The following is a 26,964-nucleotide window of genomic DNA, read 5'->3' on the forward strand; positions in this document are numbered from 1 at the left end:
GGGCCTTGCTGGGTTGTTTAGGATGAGAAATAGATTGAACTGGTTGGAAAATACTGATCTGAGGAAATGAAATGTTTTTGGCTCCATTATTGTTTCAGCAAAACTTAGGCAGGCAGCATCCATCGGAAGCATGCCAGATTCTTGTGGCCTGCTGGGGAGCCCAGGTTCCAGGGTCCACAGATCCGAGGCAGCCCTGCCATGTGGGCTACCCTGGGGTCCAGCCATGGAGCAGGGGCTGTCAGGTTAGCCAGTCTACCTGCTGCAGATTGGGGCAGCTAGAAGCCCTAGCACCATCCAGAACTCCTGGGCAGCCCCACCATGCCAGGTTCCTGACTCCCTGCTTGGAGACAAGAGCCCGGAAGTCCATGGAGCCCTGGGTCAAGCCAGGGCTCTTCTCCCAGGCCTACAGCAGGGAAGCCTGGAAGACCTGAGAACCCAGGTCAAGCTGGGGCTCTCGGAGCTGCCTGAAGGTAATGAGTCCGGCTTCCGGGGTCCAAAGCAGCCCTGCATGCAGACTGGCCAGGGACCCCAGGGCTTGCAGACTCCTGGCAGCGGCTCCACTGAAGCTGGTGATGTGGTCAGTTTCACTTGCTGCTGTTCAGCCAGTGGCAGCAGCTAAGCTGACAAGAATGTAATTTTGCATATTTCTGTTTTGATGTCTCTAAAACAAAGGGTTTGGCATTTCTGGAAGGTTTGGAAAAAATTGGTGAAAACCGGATTTTGGAAAATCTAAACTTCTGGTACAATGAAAATCCTGAATTTCAGCCAGCCCGGAGGTTGAGTCAGTTGGTACTTCGTGTGCATTCATTGTGCAGAAACAGGACTGCATCGAAGTCCTGTTTGCCTGAACACAGTAGGAACAAAGAGCCGGCAGTTTCTTTACTCAGTTTCCAAGCTCTCTTCTTCAGTCGATCTTGTGCCGCAAGGAGCTCTGTCCCTCTGCTGGCCTCACTCACCACCTCTGCCTCCCTCCCTTACTGTTGCAACCCAGCAGTTCCCTAGCCCTGTGTTTTCAATCAGTGCCAGAGGACCCCTCAGCTCACACAGCTTAATGCACCTTCCACCACAATGCGAGTAAGCATTGGAGGGCTGGGGGTAAATAGACCCTTCTGCGGTCAGGGCATGAGCTTTCAAGAGGGACCTCCCATGACACCCTTTGATGAACTAGTACGTAAAGACCAGACCCAGGGGGATCCCTGTAGCCCTGATGTACCCCTCAACCCTCTGCCAGTTGGCATCAAGCGGTCCCTGGCTCACAGTCATCCCATCACCATGGAAAAGAAAAAAGCAGTTTTGTTTGGGGAACTAGTATTAAAGAGCAGAGTGGTTTTTTTCAGGGTGCTCAGTATAAACGGAACTTAGGGTAAGCCGGGGGAATGAGCCTTGTACTTGCTTTATTGAATTCATTGTGAGTAAAATTCTGCACATGCTAGCGGGGGGTTCCCCCATCATAAAAAAAAGTGATGTTACCTCCGCTGACATGCCCCCTTTCCGATGAGAGAGGAGGGTGCAGCACTAATTGCACTGTTAAGAGAAACTATCCGCTGTGGGTGGGTGTTTCTTTTGGTTATTCTTTCTTTTGCCTCATGGGGCACTGGGGCTTAATTAATCTATAAAAGCACTCAGAGATTTGTCCTCCAAAGCTGTTATATAAATGCAAAGAATTGTGATGATTGGCCATCTCTCCCTTCCAATGGAGCAGTTCCTTAACCTTACCCCTCTCTCCCACCTCTGAGTTATGAGGTTGGGCCCATGCCTTACTGCAGCTGAAGGCACTCACCCAGCAGCAGTGTGCAAAGGGATGTGTGTGAACTGTAGCAGCACGGCATGGGGGGAGAGTGTCTCTGTGCATTTGTCAATGTTTCTCACTCTTCTGCCTTTTAACACAAGTTGCTAAAGCTGAAGTCTCTTAGTGAAGTGCGGTTTAGTGGTTAGAGCACCGGACTAGCACCCGGGAGACCTGCCTCCTCTTCCCCCACTGGCCAGCTGTTTGACCTTCCCCTCTCTATTACTCTCTTTGCCTGGCTGTAAAACTAGGATCATGAGAGTGACTGACTTCCTTTGTAATGCTGCTTGGAGAGCTGTGGCTGAGAAACTTCCAGGGGAGATGGGGCCAGCCCTGTAAAACTGGGTGTTATACTATTAACATTACATGTCATGATGATCAGGGAGCCTAGTTTTCCATGATAAAACCCCCAAAATTCTCTGATTTTAAAAACCATAAAAATCTGCATTATTCCACCATTAAAATGAAATGCTGAACTTTAGTAGCCCTAGCCACAATATATCTGGGTATCAATTGACCACAATGTTTTATTGATAGATTTACAATTTTAAACTGACAGCCAAGCCCCATCCATTCTCCTGATTATTTGAGTTTTTGATTATCCGATCTGGCCCTGGTCCCACTCAGATAGGATCGTTGGGGTTCCACTGTAAAATGTTAGTTTTTGCACAAACTGTAAAAATTCCATGTTTTTCAGTGGCAAACAGATTTCTAGGATCCCTGATGCTGATCACTTCCAACCCCTGCCCTACCGTGACACACATTTTAAAACAACATTTGAAACTCTTTCTGAACATACTGCTGGGCTCCTGCCTGTTCTAAGGTTGTAGACCAGTTCCCACCCTGCTCCCACAGTCATCAAACAGCAGAGGATCTTCAACACACACGTAGAGACTCTTCTAGTTTTTACCCAATAAACACTAATGTTTTGGGGCCAGGTCCTCAGCTGGTGTAGCTCATAAGAACGGTCGTACCGGGTCAGACCAAAGGTCCATCTAGCCCAGTATCTGTCTACCGACAGTGGCCAATGCCAGGTGCCCTAGAGGGAGTGAACCTAACAGGCAATGATCATGGGCATTGGCATAGCTACCCAGTTGCATTGTACGTGGAGCCCTATCTAAAACTTATGCTCCAGTGCTTTGTCCTGTCCAGTTCTGTAGTCCTGTGCAAAGATTAGAAAATGTTAGGCTTGGAAATGCTGGTTGGGGCGGGGGAACCCTCCGTTGTCTGCCTTTTTAAGCAGAGTTTGGAGATTGCAGAGAGAGCATGTGCATATTAAGTCTATCCTTTGCAAACGGATACCCTCAAACTACTCTGCATTGGCAGGGGACTCTTGAAATATGTAGGGTATATTTATATATTTGAGTAAGGGAGTTAGAATAGGCTCAGTCTTGAAAATTTTACCCATCCTCTGCTTGGAACTGTAAAGTGAATTAGGACCTTGGTTAAGCAGTGATTCATGCTGTGAATGCCCCGTTTAGTTAGGCTCAGAGCAGGCCCTGCATAAAGGGGAAGAAACAGTTACACTTTGCCAGGGCCTGGCCACAAGCCCATCAGCATGAGGAAAAACTCCAGGCTAAGCCCTGATCTGCCCTACAGATTTATGCTGGTGTAACTGTGTCACTCAGAGGTTTAAGCTTGACTAACTGTTGGTTCTATAATCCATGCGTCTGTTTGTACCTGTGTGTCTGTCTGGATGGGATGGGGGGGAGCCTGTATTAGGAGTTTGCCCTGGGCCCAGCAAAATGTTGCTTGAGGCCTGGTTGGGAGGAGCACTTAGCACAGATGTAACTTTAACATTTCCTTTCCCCTCCCCACTCTGAATCTTATTGGGCTGATGGGCTTGTGATTCAAGTACTGGACATTGGTTCCCAGAACTCCCTAGTCCAATCTTGGCTCTGTGACCTCAGGCATTGATTCAGCAAAACACTTTGGTGTGTGCTTGAATCAGGGCTTTCAGTGCTCGGTGCCTTGGTTTTCCCCATATGTAAAGTGGGGTTAATATTTCCCCACTTACATGGTCAGGATACATTCATTAGTGCTTGAAGTATTCCAGCTGCATGGGGATGAAAGCTATAGAGAAATCAGTAGTACGTGCGCGCGCGCTCTCTCTCTCTCTTTTTCTGTGCGTGCATAGGTATAAAATAATATTTTCTTAATCAAAGACTGGAGATTGTGATATCAAATCCAGGCATTTCCTAGTAATTCATGCACTCTGTGATATTCATCAGGAGGTACAAGATAACTGAGTGGGGAAAGGGCAGTTCTAAGTAGTTAGCAAACTGTTTGGGCTACCAGCCGTGCACATCGTTGTTAGCAGGGCATTACACCACACAACTTAGCCCTGTATCTGCCTGGCAGTTTGTGTCCTGCAACTGTTGTCAGAGAGAAGCTCTGTAATGGTAGCTCTCCCTACCTTCCCCACTCTCCTCCTCCTTCCCCTGGGCAATGAAGCAATCTGGGCTTCTCCTTTTCCAGCCTTGGAGGAGGCCTCAGAAGAAAGGCAGATTGTAGGTGGGATGGCAGTTTATGGCCTGTTGAGTTTGGTCTGGAGTTCTTTGGTCAGTTGGTAAATTTGGCTTGGCCTATGTCTACACCACAAAGTTAAGTCAACTTAAGTTATGGCAACGTACAGCCACAGCTGTAGTTAAACCGCTGTTGCATGTTCACACTATGCTTCTTGTGTCACTGGAGCACATCCACAGTACCAGCTCTTGCATTGACACAGCGCAGTGCATTGTGGGTAACTATCTCACTGTGCAACTGGCTACAGGGTACTGCAGTGCCTCCTGGGGCAGGTACAGCGTCACCTGATGCAGGTTTCTCAATCCCATCGTCCTATGGGCATCCTACTAGATTGCTAGCCGCTCTTCAACTGCCCTGGTAACCTGCTAGCCAGCCGTCTGTCAGAAAGCTCTTCAGTACTGTGCTGTGTCGCTCGGGGAAGGGATCCCGCCGCACTCACCAGCAGCAGCAGAAGCGGAGCAGCCCAGCCCCAGCCGCAGAGCTCCGCTTCCCGCCGCAGGTGAGCATGGGGGGCGTCCTTTCCCCAACCTCTCCGCTCTCCTTGTCCCGGCCCCAGCCATGTCGCTGGGGAAAGGTCCTGCGGAGGGAAGTGGAGCGCCATGGCTGGGAGCTGGCAGAGTGGAGCTGGCTGGGGCTGGGCTGCTCCGCTTCCCACCGCCGGTGAGTGCGAGGAGGTTGGGGAAAAGACGCCCTCCGCACTCATCTGTGGCGGGAAGCAGAGCGCTGCTGCTGGGAGGTGGTGGAGTGGAGAAGGCTGGGGCCAGGCTGCTCCGCTTCCCGCCACTGCCGGTGAGTGCTTGTCGGGGAGGGGTGTGTGTGGCTAGGGGGTGGAGCAGTCAGGGGAGGGGGGGGTTGGGTAGAGGGTGGGGTCCTGGGGGTGATTAGGGATGGGGGTCTCTGGAGGGGGTGGTCAGGGAACAAGGAACGGGGAGGGAGTCAAGCAAGTTTGATATAACACGGTCTCACCTATAATGTGGTGAAATTTTTTTGTATCCCGAGGGTCGCGTTCTACTGGGGTAGAGGTGTGGTTTTTTTTTTTTTATTGGAGCAACTTCTGTTGGTGGAAGGGAGAAGCTTTTGAGCTTCACAGAGCTCTTTCTCAGGTCTGGGGAAGGTAACTAGAAAAATATTGTTCGTATATCAAACAAGGGTTGGTAATGGGCATACGTTCTTAGCAACATGAGTTGACCTCAGATGGTGTCTCAGCACACAAGCGCAGAACTTTGAGCATGTGAAGTTTAGCAAAATGACAGCGTTTCAGCACCTCTCTCACTGAGTGTTATAGAACAGCCCAGAATATCTTTTGGATTGTAGGTGGAGAAAGGACTGATGCTTTCTTTGCTGCTGCTACTTTCTCAAGGGGATGGGTTGATGATAAATTGGAGATGCACTTCTTGTTGTCAGCCAGATAGATGGTCTGGGGCTAGATTTACAGATTGTGTAGTTTGGATGGAGGAATTCTGGAAAATGGCCTGGCAGAGTTTCATAAACTTCTTTTTACAGAGAGATTTTAATCTGCCATTGTGCTTATTTCACATGCTTCCCTCTTCCCTCCAGGCGGCAGAATGGAAAACCTATTCAGAAACTCTACCTTGTTGCTGTCAGAAAAATCCTGTGGTAGTAAAGGCCTGGTCTTTAGGATCTGCCTCAGACTCTCCAGGTGAGAGACAGTTTTGCTCCTATCCCATCTCTGCCAAGAACAGCCTTGGCCAGAAGTTCTGTCTGCGAGTGAGCTTATTGTGGCTCAAAGGCCATTCTTCAGCCATGCAGGAGTTTGAGGTTATTCAGGACCTGGCCTGGTTGTTTCCATGAGGCTGAGAAAATTTGGTAATATAAGTCAGGTATTTTTTTTTTTTTTTTTTGACACAGTTCTGTTTGTTTATGCCAGGGGTAGGCAACCTATGGCACAAGTGCCGAAGGCGGCACGGAAGCTGATTTTCAGTGGCACTCTCACTGCCCGGGTCCTGGCCACTGGTCGGGGGGGGAGGGGTGTGCTGCATTTTAATTTAATTTTAAATGAAGCTTCTTAAACATTTTAAAAACCTTATTTAGCTTACATACAACAATAGTTTAGTTACATATTGTAGACTTATAGAAAGAGACCTTCTACAAACATTAAAATGTATTGTTGGCACGCAAAACCTTAAATTAAGACTTGGCACACAGCTTCTGAAAGGTTGCTGACCCCTGGCTTATGCAGACTGCACACAAAGGAACAAACAGCCGGCAGTCTCCTTGTTCCAAAATCCAAGCCTGCTTTGCAGGCAGTCCTCTGCCCAAAGAAGGTCTTGGCTTAGTCGAAGGGCTTCTCTCAGTCTGCTTGCTTCCCGTGGCTTTCTGGTTCCTTTCTGCTTCCGACACACATGCAGCTCAACCAATCAATGACTCAGTCCCAGGAAAACCTCTCCTATTTTCCTGAATTAATTCTTGCTCAGGCCTTCCCCTGCAATCCAGTGCCTTGGGAGATGGCATTTGTTGTTTGAGGCCTACTTCATAAAGGAACTGAAATGTCTCTTGCATCTAGCTGACAGTGGTGGCTAGCACGCCTGTCAGCTTCAGGGAGCGCTGTGATTGCCAGTAGATCAGGCATGCTTGCTGACAGCCAGTAACTTCCCCAGCACAATAGTATCTTATGCCCTGCAATCATGCAGAAGAGTACAGGCACTGGATTATCACCGGGGTCAGTAATATTTCACCCAGCACTTGATATGTTGCAAACCACTGTTCTGCTTTGAAATCTGTAGTAACAAGGTGTTGGGCCACATCCTCACCTGATAGCCAGAGTTATGCTGACTTAGAGTGGTGCTGCGTCGATTCACACCAGTTGAGGGTCTGATCCTGCATATCCTGGGCTGGTGTTGGTGGATCTCAAAGCACAGTACACCTGTCGACACAGAATAGTTAGCTGTCCTTGGGCTTTCATTTCTGTAATCTGCTTTCTCCTAAGACTGGTATTTTGGGAATGCAAATATGTTTTGTGACAGCTGTTTTATCTGAAGACAGATATCCCTTTAAAAAGCATTGTCGCTCTTGAGGTTATAATTTGTTTAAAGAGTGTCGATTGTTTTTCCTCTGCATTGGTATTGACAGTGCAAGCTGATGCCAAACTGTAATTGTCCTGCAAGTTACTTTTAAAAATAATTTAAGGCTGATCTCTATCCCTAACTATCCCAAGATGCAGACTTTCTTGGAGAAAATGAAGAGAAATCTAACAAAAGTAAATTGCGTTTATGTGAGTCAGTTAAACTGAGGTTGGAGTGTGAATTTGAATACTGTGATTGAGCATCTCATCTCTGTGCTGCACTTTTTAGGTTGTTTGGGCTGCAAACTGACTGCATTAATGCAGGCGCTAGCTCAGTTATTAAGCAAACTTGTAAAGTGTGCAAGTAGTTCCCATGGTCCCTTTGGAGTGTTGAATGTTCTCATTTTATTCCTCCCAACACCCAGTATAGTCTGATTACTTATTTTCAGGTTGTTAAACCGTCCCTGGTGGTGTGTAGCTTCTGTGTTGTGCATGATGGGTCTAACACAGAGGTGGGCAAACTATGGCCCACGGAGCACATCCGGCTCACAGGACCCTCTTGCCCAGCCACTGAGCTCCTGGCCCTTCACCTGCTGTTCCCCCCCCCCTCCCCCGCAGCCTCAGTTGACTGCACCACCGGTGCAAGCCTCTGGGCGGTGGGCTGCAAGCTCCCGGGGCAGCGCAGCTGCGGAGCCTGGCCTGACCCAGTGCTCTGTGGCGCATGGTGCGTGGCTGGTTGCAGCCAGGCAGCACTGCTGCCTGTCCTGGTGCAGCCATGCCACCAGCCACTGGCGCTCCAGGGAGCACGGTAAGTGGGCAGGGATGGGGGGGGGGTCGCGGTGGTGGTGGTCAGAGGGAAGGGGGGTGCATAGGGGATGGGGCGGTCAGAGGGTGGGGAACGGGGGGTTGAATGGGGGCTGGGATCTCATCAGGAAGGAGAGGGCAGGTTGGATGGAGTGGCGGGGGGGGGCAGTCAGGGGCAGGGGTTCCAGGGGCAGTCAGGGTACAGGGAGCAGGGGTGGTGGTGGATGGGGCAGGAGTTCCAGGGGGGCCATTAGGAATGTGAGGAGGGGTTGGATGGGGTGGCGGGGGGCAGTCATAGAATCATAGAATCTCAGGGTTGGAAGGGACCTCAGGAGGTATCTAGTCCAGCCCCCTGCTCAAAGCAGGACCAAACCCCACTAAATCATCAGGGGTGGAGGTTCCGGGGGCGGTCGGGGGACAGGGAGAAGGGGTGGTTGGATGGGGCAGGGGTTCTGGGGGGCTGTCAGGGAACGGGGGGGGGGGGCGTTGGATGGGGCAGAGTCCCGAGGGGGCTGCCAGGAGGCGAGAAGCAGCAGGGGGTCAGGGACCAGGCCATGCGTGGCTGTTTGGGGAGGCACATCCTCCCCTAACTGGCCTCCATACAATTTCGGAAACCCGATGCAGCCCTCAGGCCAAAAAGTTTGCCCACCCCTGGTCTAACATGTTTAGTTGCAGTGTATTGTTCAACCACTAGAGGTCTCTGTTCTGCATAGTGTTCCAGGCACAGCACAGCCCTTGGTAAACAGACTGACAAGGCTGGAGCTAGAATTGCTGTTGGAAATCTGTTTGCTTTATTTGTAGAACAGGGCTGGGTTTGTTTGTTTGTTTTATTGGGTACCACCTACTGCAGAAGTACTGTGGCATCATGTATTACTCGCTTCAGTGTTATGAAAGAAATGTACTGTCCATGAAACCAAACCTTAAATCTGTGGGGAATGAATCAAATCTAACTTTGGTTCATGCATTTCCCTCTCCTTCCACCCTACAGTTTCCTTTCTCTCCAGGGAGGAAGATATTGTTTTGGTTGTTTCTGAACTTGCCCCCAAGTCAGAGACAGTGTCTTGTCCCTCTCTGTAGGCTCAGTTATACCTTTCTGCCACCTCTTGTCTCCCTCTGGTAATGGTCCGACGTGCCCACTGAGGAGGAGATGGAGTTCCTTATGATGCAGCCATTGTTTCTCACATCTATTCAGGATGCTATTTTTCACTGTGGATAAATAAATTGGGTTGCTTTTCCTGTTCTGTTTTTAACTTCTTTTGAAGGCGTGCCCACACAATTGTTGTCTCCAAGCCCACCTGTGTGTCTGATTTCCCAGCAAGCATCCCCCACTCCCAGGCTGTCTGCTCTTTGTTTTTGTAAGTTGATTGTTCTGACTGGAGGCAACAACCTGATTCCCGATGGTGGTTTGCCTTGTATTGGAGTTTAGAAGCACAGGGTTTGTCAGTTTCCCAACACTGCCAACCCCAAACCTTCAAAATTCATGAGTCAAACCTCCTCCCCCACAAAATATGAGATGGGCTTAAAATTGATTCTTAAATTGATTTATTTGCCTTCTGGGTTGTGTCTTTAGGGTGCACTTGGAACACGTTTTTCAGGCTTTTTTACCCCCTCCACACTGTGATGGCTAGAACTTCTTGATGAAATCTGAGATTCCCTTGTGCTTACGTAAGCCTAAAAGCTGGAGTATGAACGAACTTTCGTTGCGAGACTTGTGATACAAACACAAGAGTTGGCAACACTGGTATTATAGTTATTTATATTAAATATGAGTAACTGATAGATTGAAACTGATCTGCCACAGGGGGCACACGTAACAATACGCATGGTTATAGAAGCCAGTTTCCCCCAAATCGGCATCTCTGCTGCACATTTGCTTATGATGCCTGGTTAATGTGTTCATAATACCTGCTGAACAGATTTGAGCTAGCAAGGCTGCTTCCAGACTGATTGGAGAGGATTTGGGGTTTTGTGTGGGAGTCTGCTAAAACTGGGATCACACAGAGGTACTTTGTATTGCAGAAGAGTCTGACTCAAAACTTGAGGCTGTACTTGAGCTTGATGTTGAGTGTATAAGCTTTAAATTCGCACTCCTTTCAGATGGACTTACAGGTCTAACATGTCTTCACAGCTAGAAAGACTAGCTTTTAGGAAGGGTGTTTTCTGGAAAATGCAAGAATACGTATGAAGCGTCTAAAACGGGGAAGTCTGCAACTGCTGGACCGTGGTAGATGTGGCAAACACGTTCCCATTAATGGGAATCCAGTCCTACATCAACTCTTGTGTCTCAAACCTCCATGCATTAGCACAGAGGTGGGCAAACTACAGCTCGCAGGCCACCTCCTGCCTGGCCCCTGGCCCCTCCCCTACTGTTCCCCCTCCCCCGCAGTCTCAGCTCACTGCGCCACCCGCACAATGCTCTGGGCGGCGAAGCTGCGAGGTCTTCCCTGGTCGCGCAGCTGCAGAGCCGCGGCCTGACCCGGGGCTCTGTGCTGCGCGGTGGCGTGGCTGGCTCCAGCCTGGCGGCATGGCTGCCTGTCCTGGTGCTCTGGGCGGCGCGGCCGTAGCGCCGCCAGCCACGGTGCTCCAGGCAGCATGGTAAGGGAGCGGGGGGTGGGGGAGGGGAATTGGATAGAGGGCAGGGGAGTTTGGGGTGGTGGTCAGGGGATGGGTGGGGTGGATAGGGGTTGGGGCACAGCCTCCCCTAACTGGCCCTCTACACAATTTCGGACACTTGATGCAGCCCTCAGGCCAAAAAGTTTGCCTGCCCCTGCGTGAGCAGGACACTTTATCTTCTCACTAAAGAATGGTCCCTTACTTTTCGTTGGGCATTCACGCCCAGGGAGGCAGATCAGTAGCCTGAAAGTGATCACCCTAAGGTGGCTCTCAACCCTCCTGGACTACTGTCCCCCTATCAGAAGTATTTGTCTTGCGTACCCCAAGTTTCACCTCATTTAAAGACAACTTGCTTACAAAATCAGACATCAAAATACAAGTATCACAGAACACTACTGACAAATGTCTGTCTTTCTCATTTTTACCATGTGATTAAAAATAAATGAATTGGAAGACAAATATTGTACGTACATTTCAGTGTGTCATATATAAAGTTGTATAAACAAATCATTGTATGAAATTTTAGTTTGAACTGACTTTGCTAGTGGTTTTTATGTGGCCTTTTGTAAAACTAGGCAAATATCTAGCTAAGTTGACGTACCCCCAGGAAGAGCTCTGCATACCCTCAGGGGTATGTGTGCCCCAGTTGACAGCCACTGCCCTGAGGTACTACAGCTGTTTAGTGGAGACAGTAACTGGGGAAGTTGTTAGGTGTTTCCAAGAAGTAGTTAAACTGAGCTACCAATGCATTCTCGTTGTATGTTTGTGATTTGGATGCTGTTTATCTGTCACGATAATACCTGGTCTGTGTGCCAATTCTGTGTAGTAATTGTCTGTTGGGGGGTCATTCCCCCCCTACACACACACACACACACCGGGACAGCCCCGAGTGTGGACACAGTTATACTGTTACCATATAATAATACCCTAGCATTTATGTAATACTTTTATCTTAGCTCTCAAAGGAGGCCGGTATCAGCCCCATTTTACAGATGGGGAAACTGAAGCACAGTGACTTGTCCAGGGTAATCCAGCAGGCCAGTGGTAGAGCAAAGAATAGAACCCAGGTCTCCTGACTCCCAGTCCAGTGCTCTATCCTCTAGACCAAACTTCTCCCAGCTCCCTTTTTTTGTTCAGGAACTGCTATGCAGATATAAAGAAGCTTTGTAGAGATATAACTATGTCCACACTAGAGGGGTTGTGTCACTTCAGTTATACTAATATAGTTCTATTTCTACAACTTTATTGTAGACAAGGCCTAAGTGTAGCTTCATGACAATTTTGGTGTGACTTGGGAAGCCTATCAGAGGCTTCATTTTGCTTCATTACAAACAAGGCCATGCTCCTGTCTTCTGAGCTGTGACCCAGTTACTAGAGTCCTAGAGGGATAATCAGTATCATCAGTCTGACCTCCTCTATGTCCTAGGCCACTGAACCACCCAGCACCCCCACACTACACCCCATAACCAGAATGAGACCAAAGGACAACGGCCCACAGGAGGGTAGACGGTTACATGCCACAGGCAGCGAATGGGAGGAACTGACAGGCACTGGTGTCTGAGACCCCTGCAATGCCAGGGAAATGATTGAGATATACCCAGGTAATGCTGGTGAGTGACCCGCACCCCACGCTGCAGAGGAAGGCTCCATGCCACCCCACTGCCAGTCCCTGCCAATCTGAGCTGGCGGAAATTCCTTCCAGACCCCACATATGGTGATCAATGAGACCACGCTCCTGAGAGAGAGAGACTGCTCAGCGCCACCTCAGAGCCCTGGCCCACCCCCCAATATCTTATCCCATCCCCCCCATGTATTTTAATTCCAATAATTCCCTCAGCTACTCGCAGGACACTCAGTGTCTAGGTCTAAATGGAAAGACATTAGCTACATTGCTGTCTGAATTGCTCTGCCTGTCTGCGCCACACTTAGCATACGTATAAACCCTGATGTCAAAGTGGACGCTTCAGGGAAACAGGATTCTTGACTATCTCAATGCCTTGCCTACAGTGTTAGAAACAAGCAGGTAGGTTGACAGTGTAACATGTGACTGTTTTGGAATATGCATTCACGCACACGTTCGTTTAGTCTGGGAGAGTTAGTCTGAGGTTGCTCAGTGGAGAAGTTTGCATTAGATCCATGTTTCAGATCTCATTTTGGGGAAATTGATGGATGTGTCCCATCACCCCCCCCTCACCCCCCCCAGGTCAGAAGCAGTGTCTTTGAGTGTGCATACGCGTGTAACACGAAATGTACGTGAGGTAGGCTTCATTTCGGGTCTGTTAGTCTTCCCCCATGCCATTGCTTTAGTGTACGTGCACTCAACTTCTGTAGCATGTGCCTGTGAAAGAAAAGGTTGGTTTCTCTTTTCATGGCTTGATGGCTAAAGTTTGCTGGTTGAGAATATTGGTGAATGGCAGGGTCCAGCTGGCTGAATGGCAAGTAAAGAAGGATAAAGCCTATACCAAGTCGTCTGTAAATTATCCTTCTCCCTTGAGAAACCCTTATGCTTCTCTGGGTTGCTACTTAAATGGATCCTAGTTGAATAATCGACTGTCAAGCTTGGCCTGATAGCCGGCATGGGCAGCAACAAAGCTGTTCAGATGTGCGTGTCCGAGTTGGGAGATGTTATCTGCCTTATTTCTCCTTTATATGAGAAATTCATGAACAAGAGAGAGCTCTGTAGCAATTGTTATGCTTGTTCACTAGAATACCTTACAGCTGGACTATTAATACAACTTTCTAGCCTCCATACTAAGAGATAGGAAAGTTTACACCCTTCTGCTTGTATCCCCACCAATAAATAAATGCAAGGTACGCTTGGATTAATTGTGTGTCCCAAAAATTAGCAATGTGTAAATTTACTTTTTTAAAGGAACAGCTTTCCACAGTTCTTCTCCCCGACAACTTCATCTTCCCTTCTTGTCGCTGGAGTTGCTTTTGTCTGTGATAAGCGACAAAGAGTCCTGTGGCACCTTATAGACTAACAGAAGTATTGCAGCATGAGCTTTCGTGGGTGAATACCCACTTCGTCAGAGGCATGCCGTCAACTTTTCTCTGTGATGTATTTCCTGACTGAAACCTGTTGATCAATACAGTCTGTCATTCCAACTCAAGCTTAATTTATTTGTAAATCTGAGTCCTAACTCTGGAATGTTGATGGCATGTCCTGAAACAGTCATTAAAACAAAAATTACACAACTTGGAGGTAATCTTCTGTCCAAACCTAATCCATCTTTCCTTCCCCTTTCATTAGCCACATTCCAGACATGTTGAGATGGGAAAGATTGTGGTAAAACACCTTGAATACAAGCGTTTTAACCATCAGTCCTCAAATGTAAGTTTCCTTTCATTGCATTCCAGCAAAAGCACTATCCTTCAGAGTACATGCCTTCCTCCTGGGAGAAACTGAGCAGTTAACATTCAGCCTCAGCCAGGATTGTTAGAGGAGTAAAAAAGCTTGTCTTCATGTTTACTAAAAGCCCTGCCCCATCTAAGGGGTTCTGATTTGTGTGTATTTCCTACAAGTGACAAGTCTTGGGGTTTTTTTCCATTTGTGAGCAGAAAGTTTAAAAGAAAAGTATTGGAAGCAACTTCAGCTTTGTCTGGGCTGCTGACTCTCAAAATGTCAAATCATTCTAACTTTTGGTATAATTTAAGTGCGCTGTGTTAGGCAGAGCCGGTGGGAGAACAGAGGAAGGATGGTCCAGTGGGTAGCGCTCTTGCCTAGGACTTGGGAGACCAGAGATGAATTCCCTGCTCCTCCACAGATGTCTTGTGTGAATTAGGCAAATGACTTGGTCTTGGTCTATACTTAAATGTTATCTCAGCATAGCCACGCTGGTGCGGGAGGTGAAAAAATCACCCCTGACTGATATAACTATGCAGACAGCCATCCTCCAGCCCCCCAGTGTCGACACACCTGTGTCGACAGAGAAGTACTTCTGTGGGCGTTGCTGACGTCCTTGATGTGCTGTTCCTCCACCGACAGAACATCTGTTGGTGTAGGCCGTGTCTTCCCATGAGGGCTATGTCCGCGTGGCTAGGCCAACTTAAGCTTCATAGTGTAGACAGTATCAGAGGGATAGCCGTGTTAGTCTGGTTCTGTAGAAGCAGCAAAGAATCCTGTGGCACCTTATAGACTAACAGACGTTTTGCAGCATGAGCTTTCGTGGGTGAATACCCACTTCTTCGGATGCAAGTAGTGGAAATTTCCAGGGGCAGGTTTATATATGCAAGCAAGAAGCAAGCTAGAGATAACGAGGTTAGTTCAATCAGGGAGGATGAGGCCCTGTTCTAGCAGTTGAGTGAAAACCAAGGGAGGAGAAACTGGTTCTGTAGTTGGTAAGCCATTCACAGTCTTTGTTTAATCCTGAGCTGATGGTGTCAAATTTGCAGATGAACTGGAGCTCAGCAGTTTCTCTTTGAAGTCTGGTCCTGAAGTTTTTTGCTGCAGCATGGCCACCTTAAGATCTGCTATTGTGTGGCCAGGGAGGTTGAAGTGTTCTCCTACAGGTTTTTGTATATTGCCATTCCTAATATCTGATTTGTGTCCATTTATCCTTTTCCTTAGAGACTGTCCAGTTTGGCCGATGTACATAGCAGAGGGGCATTGCTGGCATATGATGGCATATATTACATTGGTGGACGTGCAGGTGAATGAACCGGTGATGGTGTGGCTGATCTGGTTAGGTCCTGTGATGGTGTCGCTGGTGTAGATATGTGGGCAGAGTTGGCATCGAGGTTTGTTGCATGGGTTGGTTCCTGAGTTAGAGTTACTATGGTGCGGTGTGCAGTTACTGGTGAGAATATGCTTCAGGTTGGCAGGTTGTCTGTGGGCGAGGACTGGCCTGCCACCCAAGGCCTGTGAAAGTGTGGGATCATTGTCCAGCATGGGTTGTAGATCCCTGATGATGCGCTGGAGGGGTTTTAGCTGGGGACTGTATGTGATGGCCAGTGGAGTCCTGTTGGTTTCTTTCTTGGGTTTGTCTTGCAGTAGGAGGCTTCTGGTTACACGTCTGGCTCTGCTGATCTGTTTCCTTATTTCCTCGTGCGGGTACTGTAGTTTTGAGAATGCTTGGTGGAGATTTTGTAGGTTTGTTGGTCTCTGTCTGTGGGGTTAGAGCATATGCGGTTGTACCTCAGTGCTTGGCTGTAGACAATGGATCTTGTGGTGTGCCCGGGATGGAAGCTGGAGGCATGAAGGTAGGCATAGCGGTCGGTAGGTTTTCGGTATAGGGTGGTGGTAATGTGACCATCAATTATTTGCACCATAGTGTCTAGGAAGTGGACCTCCCGTGTAGATTGGTCCAGGCTGAGGTTGATGGTGGGGTGGAAGCTGTTGAAATCGTGGTGGAATTTTTCCAGAGTCTCCTTCCCATGGGTCCAGATGATGAAGATGTCATCAATGTAGCGTAGGTAGAGAAGGGGCGTGAGTGGACGGGAGCTGAGGAAGCGTTGTTCCAGGTCAGCCATAAAAATATTGGCATATTGTGGGGCCATGCAGCTGCCCATAGTGGTGCCACTGATCTGGAGATAGTGTAGACAGACCCTTAGCCGCTTTGTGCCTCAGTTCCCCATCTGTACAATGGGGATAATAGCACTCCCTACCCCACAAAGTTATTGAGAATAAATGCATCAAAGATGGTAAGGTGTCCAGATGCTAGGGTGACGAGGCAGCTGTTTGAGAGGCAGTGTGGTCTAGTTGATTGGGCCTGGACTGGGCATCAGGAAACAAGGATTCTGCTCCCAGCTGTGACCTGGGGCAAGGCACTTCAGCCCCACCTCCCCTCCCATCCTTTACCTGCCTTGTTTCCTTACAGCATACGTTCTTTGGGGCCAGGGCTGTCCCTTACTTGATGTTTGTACAGCACCTAGCACAGTGGGGCTACCGTATTGGTTCAGAGACGAGCTACTAGGATGATCCGAGGAATGGAAAACCTGTCTTATGAAAGGAGACTCAAAGAGCTTGGCTTGTTTAGCCTAACCAAAAGAAGGTTGAGGGGGGATATGCTTGCTCTTTATAAATATATCAGAGGGATTAATATTAGGGAGGGGGAGGAATTATTTAAGCTTAGTACCAATGTGGACACAAGAGCAAATGGGTATAAACTGGACACTAGGAAGTTTAGACTTGAAATTAGACGAAGGTTTCTAACCATTAGAGGAGTGAAGTTCTGGAACAGCCTTCCAAGGGGAGTAGTGGGGGCAAAAGACATATCTGGCTTTAAGACTAAGCTTGATAACTTTATGGAGGGGATGGTATGATGGGATAGCCTAATTTTGGCAATTAATTTTGGCAATTGATCTTTGATTATCAGCAGGTAAGTATGCCCAGTGGTCTGTGATGGGATGGGATCTGAGTTACTGCAGAGAATCTTTCCAGGGTGTCTGGCTGGTGAGTCTTGCCCACATGCTCAGGGTTTAACTGATCACCATATTTGGGATCGGGAAGGAATTTTCCTCCAGGGCAGATTGGCAGAGGCCCTGGAGGTTTTTCGCCTTCCTCTGCAGCATGGGGCACGGGTCACTTGCTGGAGGATTCTCTGCAGCTTGAGGTCTTCAAACCACAATTTGAAGACTTCAGTAACTCAGACATAGGTTAGGGGTTTGTTACAGGAGTGGGTGGGTGAGATTCTGTGGCCTGCATTGTGCAGGAGGTCAGACCAGATGATCATAATGGTCCCTTCTGACCTTAAAGTCTATGAGTCTATTGGGAAAGGACATCTAGGTGCTTCTGGGGTACCAGTGTAATAACGAAGACAGCTGGCTTCAGAGAGACGGCATTTAACTGGGGGTGCAGGGAGAGTGTAGAGTTTCTGGGATCTCAAGTGAAAACACAGTGTCCAGTCTCCCCAGTAATGGACGGGTAAATATACCATAAGCAGAACGGGCTTATGTTGTGCTAGGCAGGCTGGAGGGCGAATGCCAAGAGTGTTATCTGCAGTGGAAGTGCACACAGGTTGGCTGTCTGGTGCAAATGAGTAAAAAATATTTCATACACTGTTGGCGTCTCTGCTGCTGCATGCCCTCTATCTCCAGAGCCTGGAGGGCTGTTTGAATTCCCATCTGCAGCCTGCACACCTGCTGCCTGCCTAGGTACATCCATGGGCGACAATCTCTAGGCACTCCTCACCATAGTCTCTGGAGCTCCAGAAAGTGCTTTGATCAATCATGCAGGAGTGGTTGTCTGGCTCCTGGGTGGTGTGGGTGCTCCCTGGATGGAGAGCTAATTTGTGCCAGGTGATGGCTCCCAGCAGTCTGCAGCTGCTTCGTTTTCTTCCTTGGTTCTGGAATATTTATCCAGCTGCTTCTGGGTGCCGTGATTCTGACCTGTCTGATACTCCCCTCTGGAGTAAACAGTTTTATTTGGTGGGGATTTTTGTTCAAGGATATTTATATAGGAAGCTTCCTCCACCATCATGGATGCTCAGTCTACACACAGCACTGGGCATTGGTATAACTCATGACTCAGGGGTATGAAAAATCCACAACCGGAGAGACATAGCTATGCTGCCCTGACTCCGGTGTAGACGTTGCTAGGTCGATGGAAGAAGCTACCACCTCTCAGGGCTTGTCTACACTACAGGACTATTTCCCACCTCTTCCACAGTCAGATGCTGACAGTGGAGATCATGGTGGCAATGGGTCAAGTTCATGGTGTGGAAACAAGCACAGACTGGTGGGACCGCATAGTGCTGCAGGTCTGGGATGACACAGAGTGGGCTGCGAAACTTCAGGATGACACTTTCCTTGAACTGTGTGACTTGCTGTCCCCTGCCCTGAAGCGCCAGGACACAAGGATGCGAGCAGCCCTGACTGTGCAACGCCAGACAGCATTGCTGTCATTTGAGCAACTGCTCTCAAAGGTAGTGACTGTCGGAAATGTCCAGGTCATCATGGGATTCCCAAACTGCGGTGGGGCTATAGATGGGACTCACATCCCTATCCTGGCACCAGCCCACCAGGCCGGGCTACTTTTCAATGGTGCTGCAAGCTGACCAACATCAACGTCGGGTGGGTGTTCAGGAACTCTGGTCTGTTTAGACGCCTCCAGGCAGGCACTTTCTTCCCGGACCACAAAATAACGGTTGGGGATGTGCAGATACCTACAGTGATCCTCGGGACCTATACAGGCGCCTTGGACACTGAAAAGGAACTCTTCAACTACCGGCTGAGCAAGTGCAGAATGGTGGTGCGGACATCAGCGAAAGAATATCCCGTAGTTATTGCTGCTTGCTGTGTGCTCCACAATCTCTGTGAGGGAGGTTGAGGCAAATCGCCTGGCTGCTGTTTATGATCAGCCAGACACCCGTGCTGAGAGAATATCCCAGCGGAAGCGATATGCATCAGGAGGCTTTGAAAGTTTCTCGCAGAGCAGGGTAACCTGTGACTGACCACTTGAATTTAAGAGAGCCTGATCATAAACCAAGTTTTCCACACTGCCCCAGGACGTTTTAAAACTAAGGACATGTTTTAGTAATTAAAAATAAATCTTTCGTTGACTTTCCATTTCAGTTTATACGTTGAAACATGGAAGCATTCTGTGCTGGTTAAGGTGTGCACTGATGGGTGGGTTTGCAGGAAGTGAGGGTGTGGGGAAGGGTGAGTATCTGCCCCTGGATGAGGTCTCTTGGGAGGATCGTGACTACGGTCCAAATGCATGTGAAGGAAGCCTGCCTTTACATTCGGGATGTCAGGCACCAGGACCCTACCGGGGCAGCATACACCACACAGACTGTCCCTGGTGCCTAGTGACTGCAGTCTGTGTGTGCCCTGCAGTTGACCCTGCCCCAAGTCTGTACCCTGGTAATGTGGGCTATGCACTGTAATTAAAAATCCCCACAAAGTCTTCTGACACGAAACAGAGAGTAACAACAAACCGCTTTTAATAATGTTATACACAGTGGGGTTGAAACTTGGATTTGGGACTGGGTGATCCTGTAAGGGAAGAACTTCTACAAATTTACAGCGCGAGAGGTGTCTTGTACATTACGCTCTGCTGCGGTGCAGTGACAGTTCTCACGGCCCCTACCGCTCCTTCTTGTCACTTTGGGTGAGGGGACAGGACTTCTTGCGTTGAGGGCGGTTGCAGATGCACTGCAGGGGCTCTCTCCTCCTGCCTGTGGTCTTGCAGAACATCTACAAGGCGCGCGTGTCCGTTTGCTCCTCATTAGACCAAGCAGCGTTTGAGTCGCCTGCTGGTCTTCCTGCCGCCACCTATCCTCCCGTTCCAGGTGTGTGCGATGCTGCTGACACAGGCTCTCCTCGACTGTCTCTGCTCTGCTGGAGCTGGCCATCAGTTCCTGGAACATGTCGTCCCTTGTCTTTTATGGCGGGCAGTCCGTGAAGGTAGGTGATTTCCTTGAACAAATACATGTTTGCCAACAGTAAACACAGTCTAGTCATTTTCAGTTAAGAAGACCAAACAGGGAACCAAGTCTCAGGAGATCTCGGAACTAGTCAGAGACAGCTGCATCCTCTTGCACAAAGTCCTGGTAAGCCTTACAGTACAGACTGCTTATCAGATAGTGCTTAGCTGTGCTCTCCTGCTGGAGGCAATGTGCAAAGCAGAAAAGATCATCTCCCGCCAGTGACGACCCTGTATGCTTTTCCTCTGAGGCCTGCAACACGTGGCTGTTTCATTCTTATGCAAAGTAAAACTCTGTTAGCGAGGTCATTCTTATGCAAAGTAAAACTCTGTTAGCGAGGTCATTCTTATGCAAAGTAAAACTCTGTTTCTTTCTTATGCAAAGTAAAAGTCTACCATGCACAATAGTAACAGTACACTAATTCCACTAATTAGATGCAGCACTTCCACAACGACATCACCCTGAGCGGATGTTAATAGAAGCCCTGCACAGACCAGGACCCTACGCTGCCATGCTTCTACCTGAGGATGGCATGGCGCGGAAGAGTGTGCTTCAACGGAGCACCCAATAAAGCACCTCTCCCAAGAAACCTCTTGCTGAGGCTTTTCCAGCTGCTCTCTGAGAGCTTTTTGAAATATCCCCAGAGGACTATTGCTCCATTGCTGTTTGTGTAGACCTGCTGTTTGTTTAGTTTCATATTTAAAAATGTTTATATAGTATTTCTATTTTTATATAAATCCCTGTTTCTTAAAAAATAAATGTTTCCCTGTTTGTAGCACTTACGCCTGATCCTTCCCTGATTCATCTCTGTGAGGTGATGAAGAGATCCTGGCTGTCAGCTCTAAAGACCCTTCCTCATCTTCCCACTATTCCGTCCTCGGAGTCCACCGTCACTGGTGGGGCTGGTGGCAGACCCACCTAGAATGGCATGCAGTGCGAAGCGGCATGTCTGGGATACCCTTGTCTTAGGTCCTTCACTTTCACGTATCCTTTGTCTTTCATGGCTTTAGAGACCTTCCACAGCGATCAGATCCTGGACTTCCATGCTGGGGACCTCTTTCTATTCTGGGATTGCCCGGACTCCTGCTGGAGAGCTCTGCATCGTTGCAGGTGCTCATTTCCTGTGTGGCTGGCCAGAGAAATCAGCTCGACTGCTGTCCAGAGCGCCAACAGAGTGGTGCACAATTAAAGTCCTAGTGTAGACCAGGCCTCAGAGAGGTGGATTAACTGTGCTGACAAGAGAACCCCTCCCATTGGTGTCAGTAATGTCTACACAGAAGTGCTCCAGCAGTACAGCTGTACTACGGTAGCAGTTTCAATGTAGGTGTACTTGAAGTCTTTAAAAAGAGGATGGAGAAGTGTTTGTGTGTCTGTCTCTCCCGTTATGCCCCTGTCATATCTGTGTAGATGAGCATAAGCGTGACATGGGATGGAGAGGCTGAGGTTTGCGTTATCCTTTTCTTCATGACTCTATTGGTTACCTGCATTTTAAAGCCCTTGAAAGGAATCCAAAAATACCTGGGGTGCAATTGTTTAAACCTACCTCCTCACCCTTACCCCGCTTGGTTTGCAAAGCCACCTCCGTTAGATCAGTCTTGCTTCCTTTGCTCCTTTTTCATCCTGCAGGTAGGCTCTGTGCTACTTATCCCTGGAGCCTGCGAGGCCCATCCTATATTTGCTGCTGTTGGGTGTTAGGAAATATGCTACTGTCCATTTAAGAGTTCATTTGGGATATCTTGGGGGGGGGGGAGTGGGGAAAGAGAGAAGAGCCACAGAGAGGCTGAAATTAGAGAGATTACCAGCAGCAACTTCCATTGGATGAGATTGTTTTTAACTAACCTGGGAGTCTGCTGGGGAAAGTTCCGAGTTCTAAAAAGCCATAGTGGCTTGAAAACTTCATGAGAAACCAAGGCAGCAAGGGTCACTCTGTCTTGATGGGAGTTCCAGGGCTGGTTAGAGTTGGGATGCAGTGTGGTTGTAGCTGTGTCAGTTCCAGGATATTAGCGAGACCAGGTGCGAGTGGTAATATCTTTTATTGGAGCAACTTCTGCTGGGAGAGCTCTTGCTTTGCTTTTCCAGTAAGCCTTTTCTGTCTCAGCAGACACCTCTAGCTGGGGTCTCGAAGATAAAGGTTTGTAAGTCTTAACTAGAACTCTACCTCTTCCTTTGTGATGAAGTTTTTGCATTATATCCCAGCAGACTTTTTAGAGAGTTCTTGGAATGGGTGAACCGTTCTATTGCATGTTTCCTGCTTTGTGGGCGTGTGCACAGCTGTGATATAAACCTGGAGGTTCATCAAAGTGTTTGGGCTGTCTTACGAGCCAGTCCTAATGGATATGGCATTGGAGCAATTGGGAGAGATGTCTGGAGCTGATAGTCTGCTTTTCTGTGGGGAGGAATGGTGTCCCTAGCCTCTGTTTGCCAGAAGCTCGGGACGAGCGACACGGGATTGATCACTAGATGATTACCTGTCTGTTCATTCCCTTTGGGGCACCTGGCATTGGCCACTGTCAGAAGACAGGATCCTGGGCTAGATGGACCTTTGGTTTGACCCAGTAGGGCCGTTCTTATGTTCTTAAATTAAACTCTGTTCTGGCCATGAAGCTGGGGTGAAAGATGAGCCTTATGAAAGAGACTGTACTTGGGAGTGAGGTTTTGGGATTCTCTTCTCAGCTCTGCCATTAACATATTTTGTCTTTGGGCAGATAATGAAAGATCTGTGCCTGGATTTACACATCTGTATAATTGACACATCAAATATGTGTTAGAAACCCAACCATCACCTTGGCCTTACCCACCTGTTAGAAGGGGGAAGCTGCAGAGATTTCTACCAGGTTGTTGTCTCTGGACCCTGCAGGAAAATTATTCTGGATATTTCTCACTGCTTTCTAAAGGGTTTGGAATGGCAGCCGAAACTGAGGAGAATCTCATGTTAATTTCACTTTGTGGCGCCTATGGGCAGTTGCAGAAGCTCTGGCTCTGAGCAATGAGGAAGGCGATACTGATCTGGTTCACATTTGGAAAGAAGATTCTTTGTAACCACAAGGGCTAGACGTTAGGCTGGGTTGCATTAGAGCTTAAAATTTGTAGGAATGGAGTCTGAGGCTCTAGTAGGGAAAGCTCTTGAGTATGTTTGGATTTTTTCAAGCCAAGTATAGTAATTGATGCTTAGCATAAATAGATAAGCAGGTAATGACTTCAGTTGAGGCAAATATTAGAACTCAATGATTGAAGAAGTAAATGTTGACCATTTGCTTCAGTATCTATTGGGGCAAATTTTGATTTTTATTAAATTTGTAGACAGACATTTGGATGCTAGAAATGAAAATCTGGTGCTCTAATTCTCTCCCTTCCCTGAGGTACGCAACCCCACAATTAACAGAAACATGCGTTTCCACCTATTGAAGTGTCACAAGCGCCTTCCCCTTTGTGAGGAAAAGAAAAAACAGGAGTGCTGTTTGTAGCTGTCCTGCGGCCATGGTAGAAGAGGGTTTGAGGTTCTCTGTGCTGCAGCCTTAAGGGAAGTGGGCAGGGTTACTTATTTCCCTTGTTTGCTTTTGTAACAATGCACGCTAATCTGGGAAGTCCACGCATGTTTAGTTACATGTGCTCTGGATATTTTCATTAGAAGTACCTGGAAATCTTTGTTTGTCCATTGCTTTGAATACAATGTTAGAATTTTAGCTTAAAGTAAATTAAAATTAACAAGGCTGTAGAGTTAAAGGTACAGAGAAGAGAAACTTCTCACCTCTGAGCAAGTCAGAAAGTAGAGATTTACCTAATGAGTGATGTTCCGTGAGCCTCCTTTCTCCCACTCAGGGACCAGTGTAGAACTGCCATGTATCTGTGCTGGAAGGAACACTTCACAGCATCTCTGCAAGCCTGGAATGGCAGAGTGGGGGATACAGGTTGGAGGTGAGGTAGCTAGTTCTAATGATCTGTCACTGCCTGAAGCACCAAACTTGCCAAAAAACTGTGGGCTGTCTGTACAACAGGTTATCTGAATGTAGTAAACCGCCGACCTGGGTACATATTAATCCTTCTTACGACTTATGTACCTGATGCTGTGGAACGTCCCAATGTGCTTTGTGCTAATGGCTGGTGTTCCCCTGTATGGCAGATTGACCTTGTGCCTGTTGGATTTGCAGTGGGTTACTAATAGATCGTTACAGTGCAAGTACCATCCTGGTGAAGTGTGCCTGCACCACGAATAGGTAGTCTCTGGGATCAGCTCTTTCCTGTGTCCTCTCACAAGCTGGCTGTGGAGGACATGTGACACTTAACCATTCTCTTGCCTGCAAGACGCATGAGATTTAAGCATTCTAGTGCCTGCCTTGTAGTATCTGAATTTAAATATATTCTAAAGCCTGGGAACTCTCAGTAATGAAATCTTAACGAGAAATGTCAAGAACATCCTGGTACTTCAATAGGAGGCAGGAACAGCCTGGTTTGACTTGCAGAAGATGACTCCAGGAGTGCACTCAGTGAGTTGACGCTAATAATTTGGCATTTCAGGAATCCACAGCTCAAGACCACACAGTTTACAATACATATTATGGGATTGTAACATACCCTACAGCAGGGGTCGGCAGCCTTTCAGAAGTGCTGTGCCGAGTCTTCATTTATTCACTCTAATTTAAGGATTCGCGTGCCAGTCATACATTTTAACATTTTTAGAAGGTCTCTTTCTATAAGTCTATAATATAGAACTAAACTATTGTTGTATGTAAAGTAAATAAGGTTTTTAAAATGTTTTTAAGAAAGGTAATTTTAAAATTAAATTAAAATGCAGAGCCCCCCCCAGACTGGTGGCCAGGACCCGGGCAGCGTGAGTGCCACTGAAAATCAGCTTGCGTGCCGCCTTCGGCACATGTGCCATAGGTTGCCTACCCCTGCCCTACAGTATAGTGCCTCTGAGTGGGAAGGAAGAGCTAATTTCTAACCCTGAGAACGGACACCCTGAGCTGGTTTTTGAAGGAAGGAGCAGTGGTTATGCTCTACAAAAAAGAGCCCCCATTATCCTCAGTAAGAAATGAGACCCAAAGTCAAGTTCTCCTCAGTAGCAGAGCTTTTCGCTCCTCAGAACTGGTGGCTTGTGCTAGGAGCGGTACGGGAGTTAGTTCTTGATGCCCAAGGAGAATTCAGGAACCATTTTTCTGTTTGTAAATGGTATGTGTAGCACCTGGGATTGGGGCCCTGTTATGCTAGACACATGGGAGGAGACATCCCTACCCACGAGAGCTTGAGCCAAAATCTCTTGAGATGCAGCTCAGTGCTATAACCACATGCTCAGCCTTTCTACAGCCACCTGATTATTTCTACACGTGAGCCGTGAATACCCACACTAGCCAACTCTTTTATTCTCCCTTCAGGTTGTTTGGCCTGTAAAAGTTGCATCTGGACACAGTCCTCTTGGCAGCTGGAATTTCCCACGCTGGATGGTATAGCACCTGCAGCAAGGAAACATGGCCCACTAGCGTTTCCCAGGACAGGGCCCGGTTTCAGGATGGCAGCCCAGAGGATTCGTGCTGCCAACTCCAGTGGCCTCCCGCGCTGCAAGTCCGAGGGGACGCTGATCGACCTCGGCGAAGGGTTTTCAGAAACCAGCTTTAGTGAAGTCAAAGGTGAGCAGGATTTTGCAGCATTTGATATTTGTATTACAGTAGCAGATGGAGGCCCTGACTAAGACCGGTGTCCCATGGCATTAGGCTCGGTAGGCATATATAATAAGACAGTCCTGGGCAAAACATACGAAGGGGACCTGGGGAGAAAGGAATGGTGGTAAACTGACTCTTCAGGTGGGAAGTGAAGGGGTGAAGTGACTTGCTCAAGGTCCCACAAGGAGTCTGTGGCAGAACTAGGAATTGAACCTCCAATCTTCTTCTAGTCCCTTAACCAGCACCAGCCGCTTTCCCCTGCAGTTTGGTTTTCCTAATTTTTTAGTTTAACATATCTCCTCCTTGGGGGGGGGGGGGTCAAAGTTTTGAGGGGGTTTTGTAAACACTTAGAAAGATCTGGGATCTTCCATAGCTGACTGGAGCACTCAGTGTCAAGGCAGTTTGGATTCAAGGGCTGTGTGAACACAGACCCTAACCGGTATGGTGGAAGCAATTGAAAATAGACTAGGCTCCTGATTGATTGATTGATTTTTTTTTTTCCATTGTCCTCTCCTGAAAGGGACGCTTTCAACTAATTTGTTACAATTGTGTTTAGTTCATTATCTAACAAATATTGATTTGCGCGTGGCAGGAAAGTAGGTTGTGCAGTTTGCCTCTTCACCCAGAGCACAGTCAGCCTGTGGAACTCATTGCCAGAGAATGTTGGAAGGCTGAAAGTATAACTGGGCTCAAAACAGAATGAGATAAGGTAATGGAGGATAGGTCTACTATTGCCTGTTAGCCAAGATGGTCAGGGACAGAACCCCATGCTCTGAGTGTCCCTGGCCTCTGACTGCCAGAAGCTGGGGCTGGATGACAGAGGATGGATCACTTGAAATTGCCCAGTTCTGTTCACTCCCTCTGAAGCACCAGGCACCGGCCACTGTGGGAAGACAAGATACTGGACTAGACCCAGTATGGTCGTTTGTATGTTCTTTGGGGGTAGGGTCACCTTTGGGTCTCCCAGCCCAGCGTAAAGCATCAAGTGGAGACCAACTGAAACATGTTCCATCAGCAGGATAAACTATCTCCATTTTGCCCACTCGGCGTCTGTAGGAGATGTGGCCCTTTGCCAGGCTCTAATAATTACTCTTTGTTTCCACTGGATACTTGTGACTCATCAGCTGCTGCTTACACGGATGGCTTGGTGTTTTCTTCTAAACCAGCTTGCTTGACCCAGTTCTTTTT

The 26,964-nt window shown here is 48.1% G+C and overlaps 1 protein-coding gene across 1 annotated transcript in view; it reads left to right on the forward strand.

Annotated features, from left to right (window-relative positions):
- Positions 1 to 5,868: 5,868 nt before the first annotated feature.
- SH3BP4 (SH3 domain binding protein 4) overlaps positions 5,869 to 26,964 on the forward strand; it is a 58,767-nt gene continuing 37,671 nt past the window's right edge. Inside the window, exons 1-2 of the mRNA XM_039494175.1 lie at positions 5,869 to 5,972; positions 25,492 to 25,743. Of these exons, the coding sequence (XP_039350109.1) occupies positions 25,626 to 25,743 (118 nt within the window). The 5' untranslated portion in view covers positions 5,869 to 5,972; positions 25,492 to 25,625. The remainder of the gene's footprint in view (positions 5,973 to 25,491; positions 25,744 to 26,964) is intronic.

Source organism: Mauremys reevesii, linkage group 11 (genome assembly GCF_016161935.1).
Source record: "Mauremys reevesii isolate NIE-2019 linkage group 11, ASM1616193v1, whole genome shotgun sequence".
In the NCBI taxonomy this organism is placed as follows: Eukaryota; Metazoa; Chordata; order Testudines; family Geoemydidae; genus Mauremys; species Mauremys reevesii.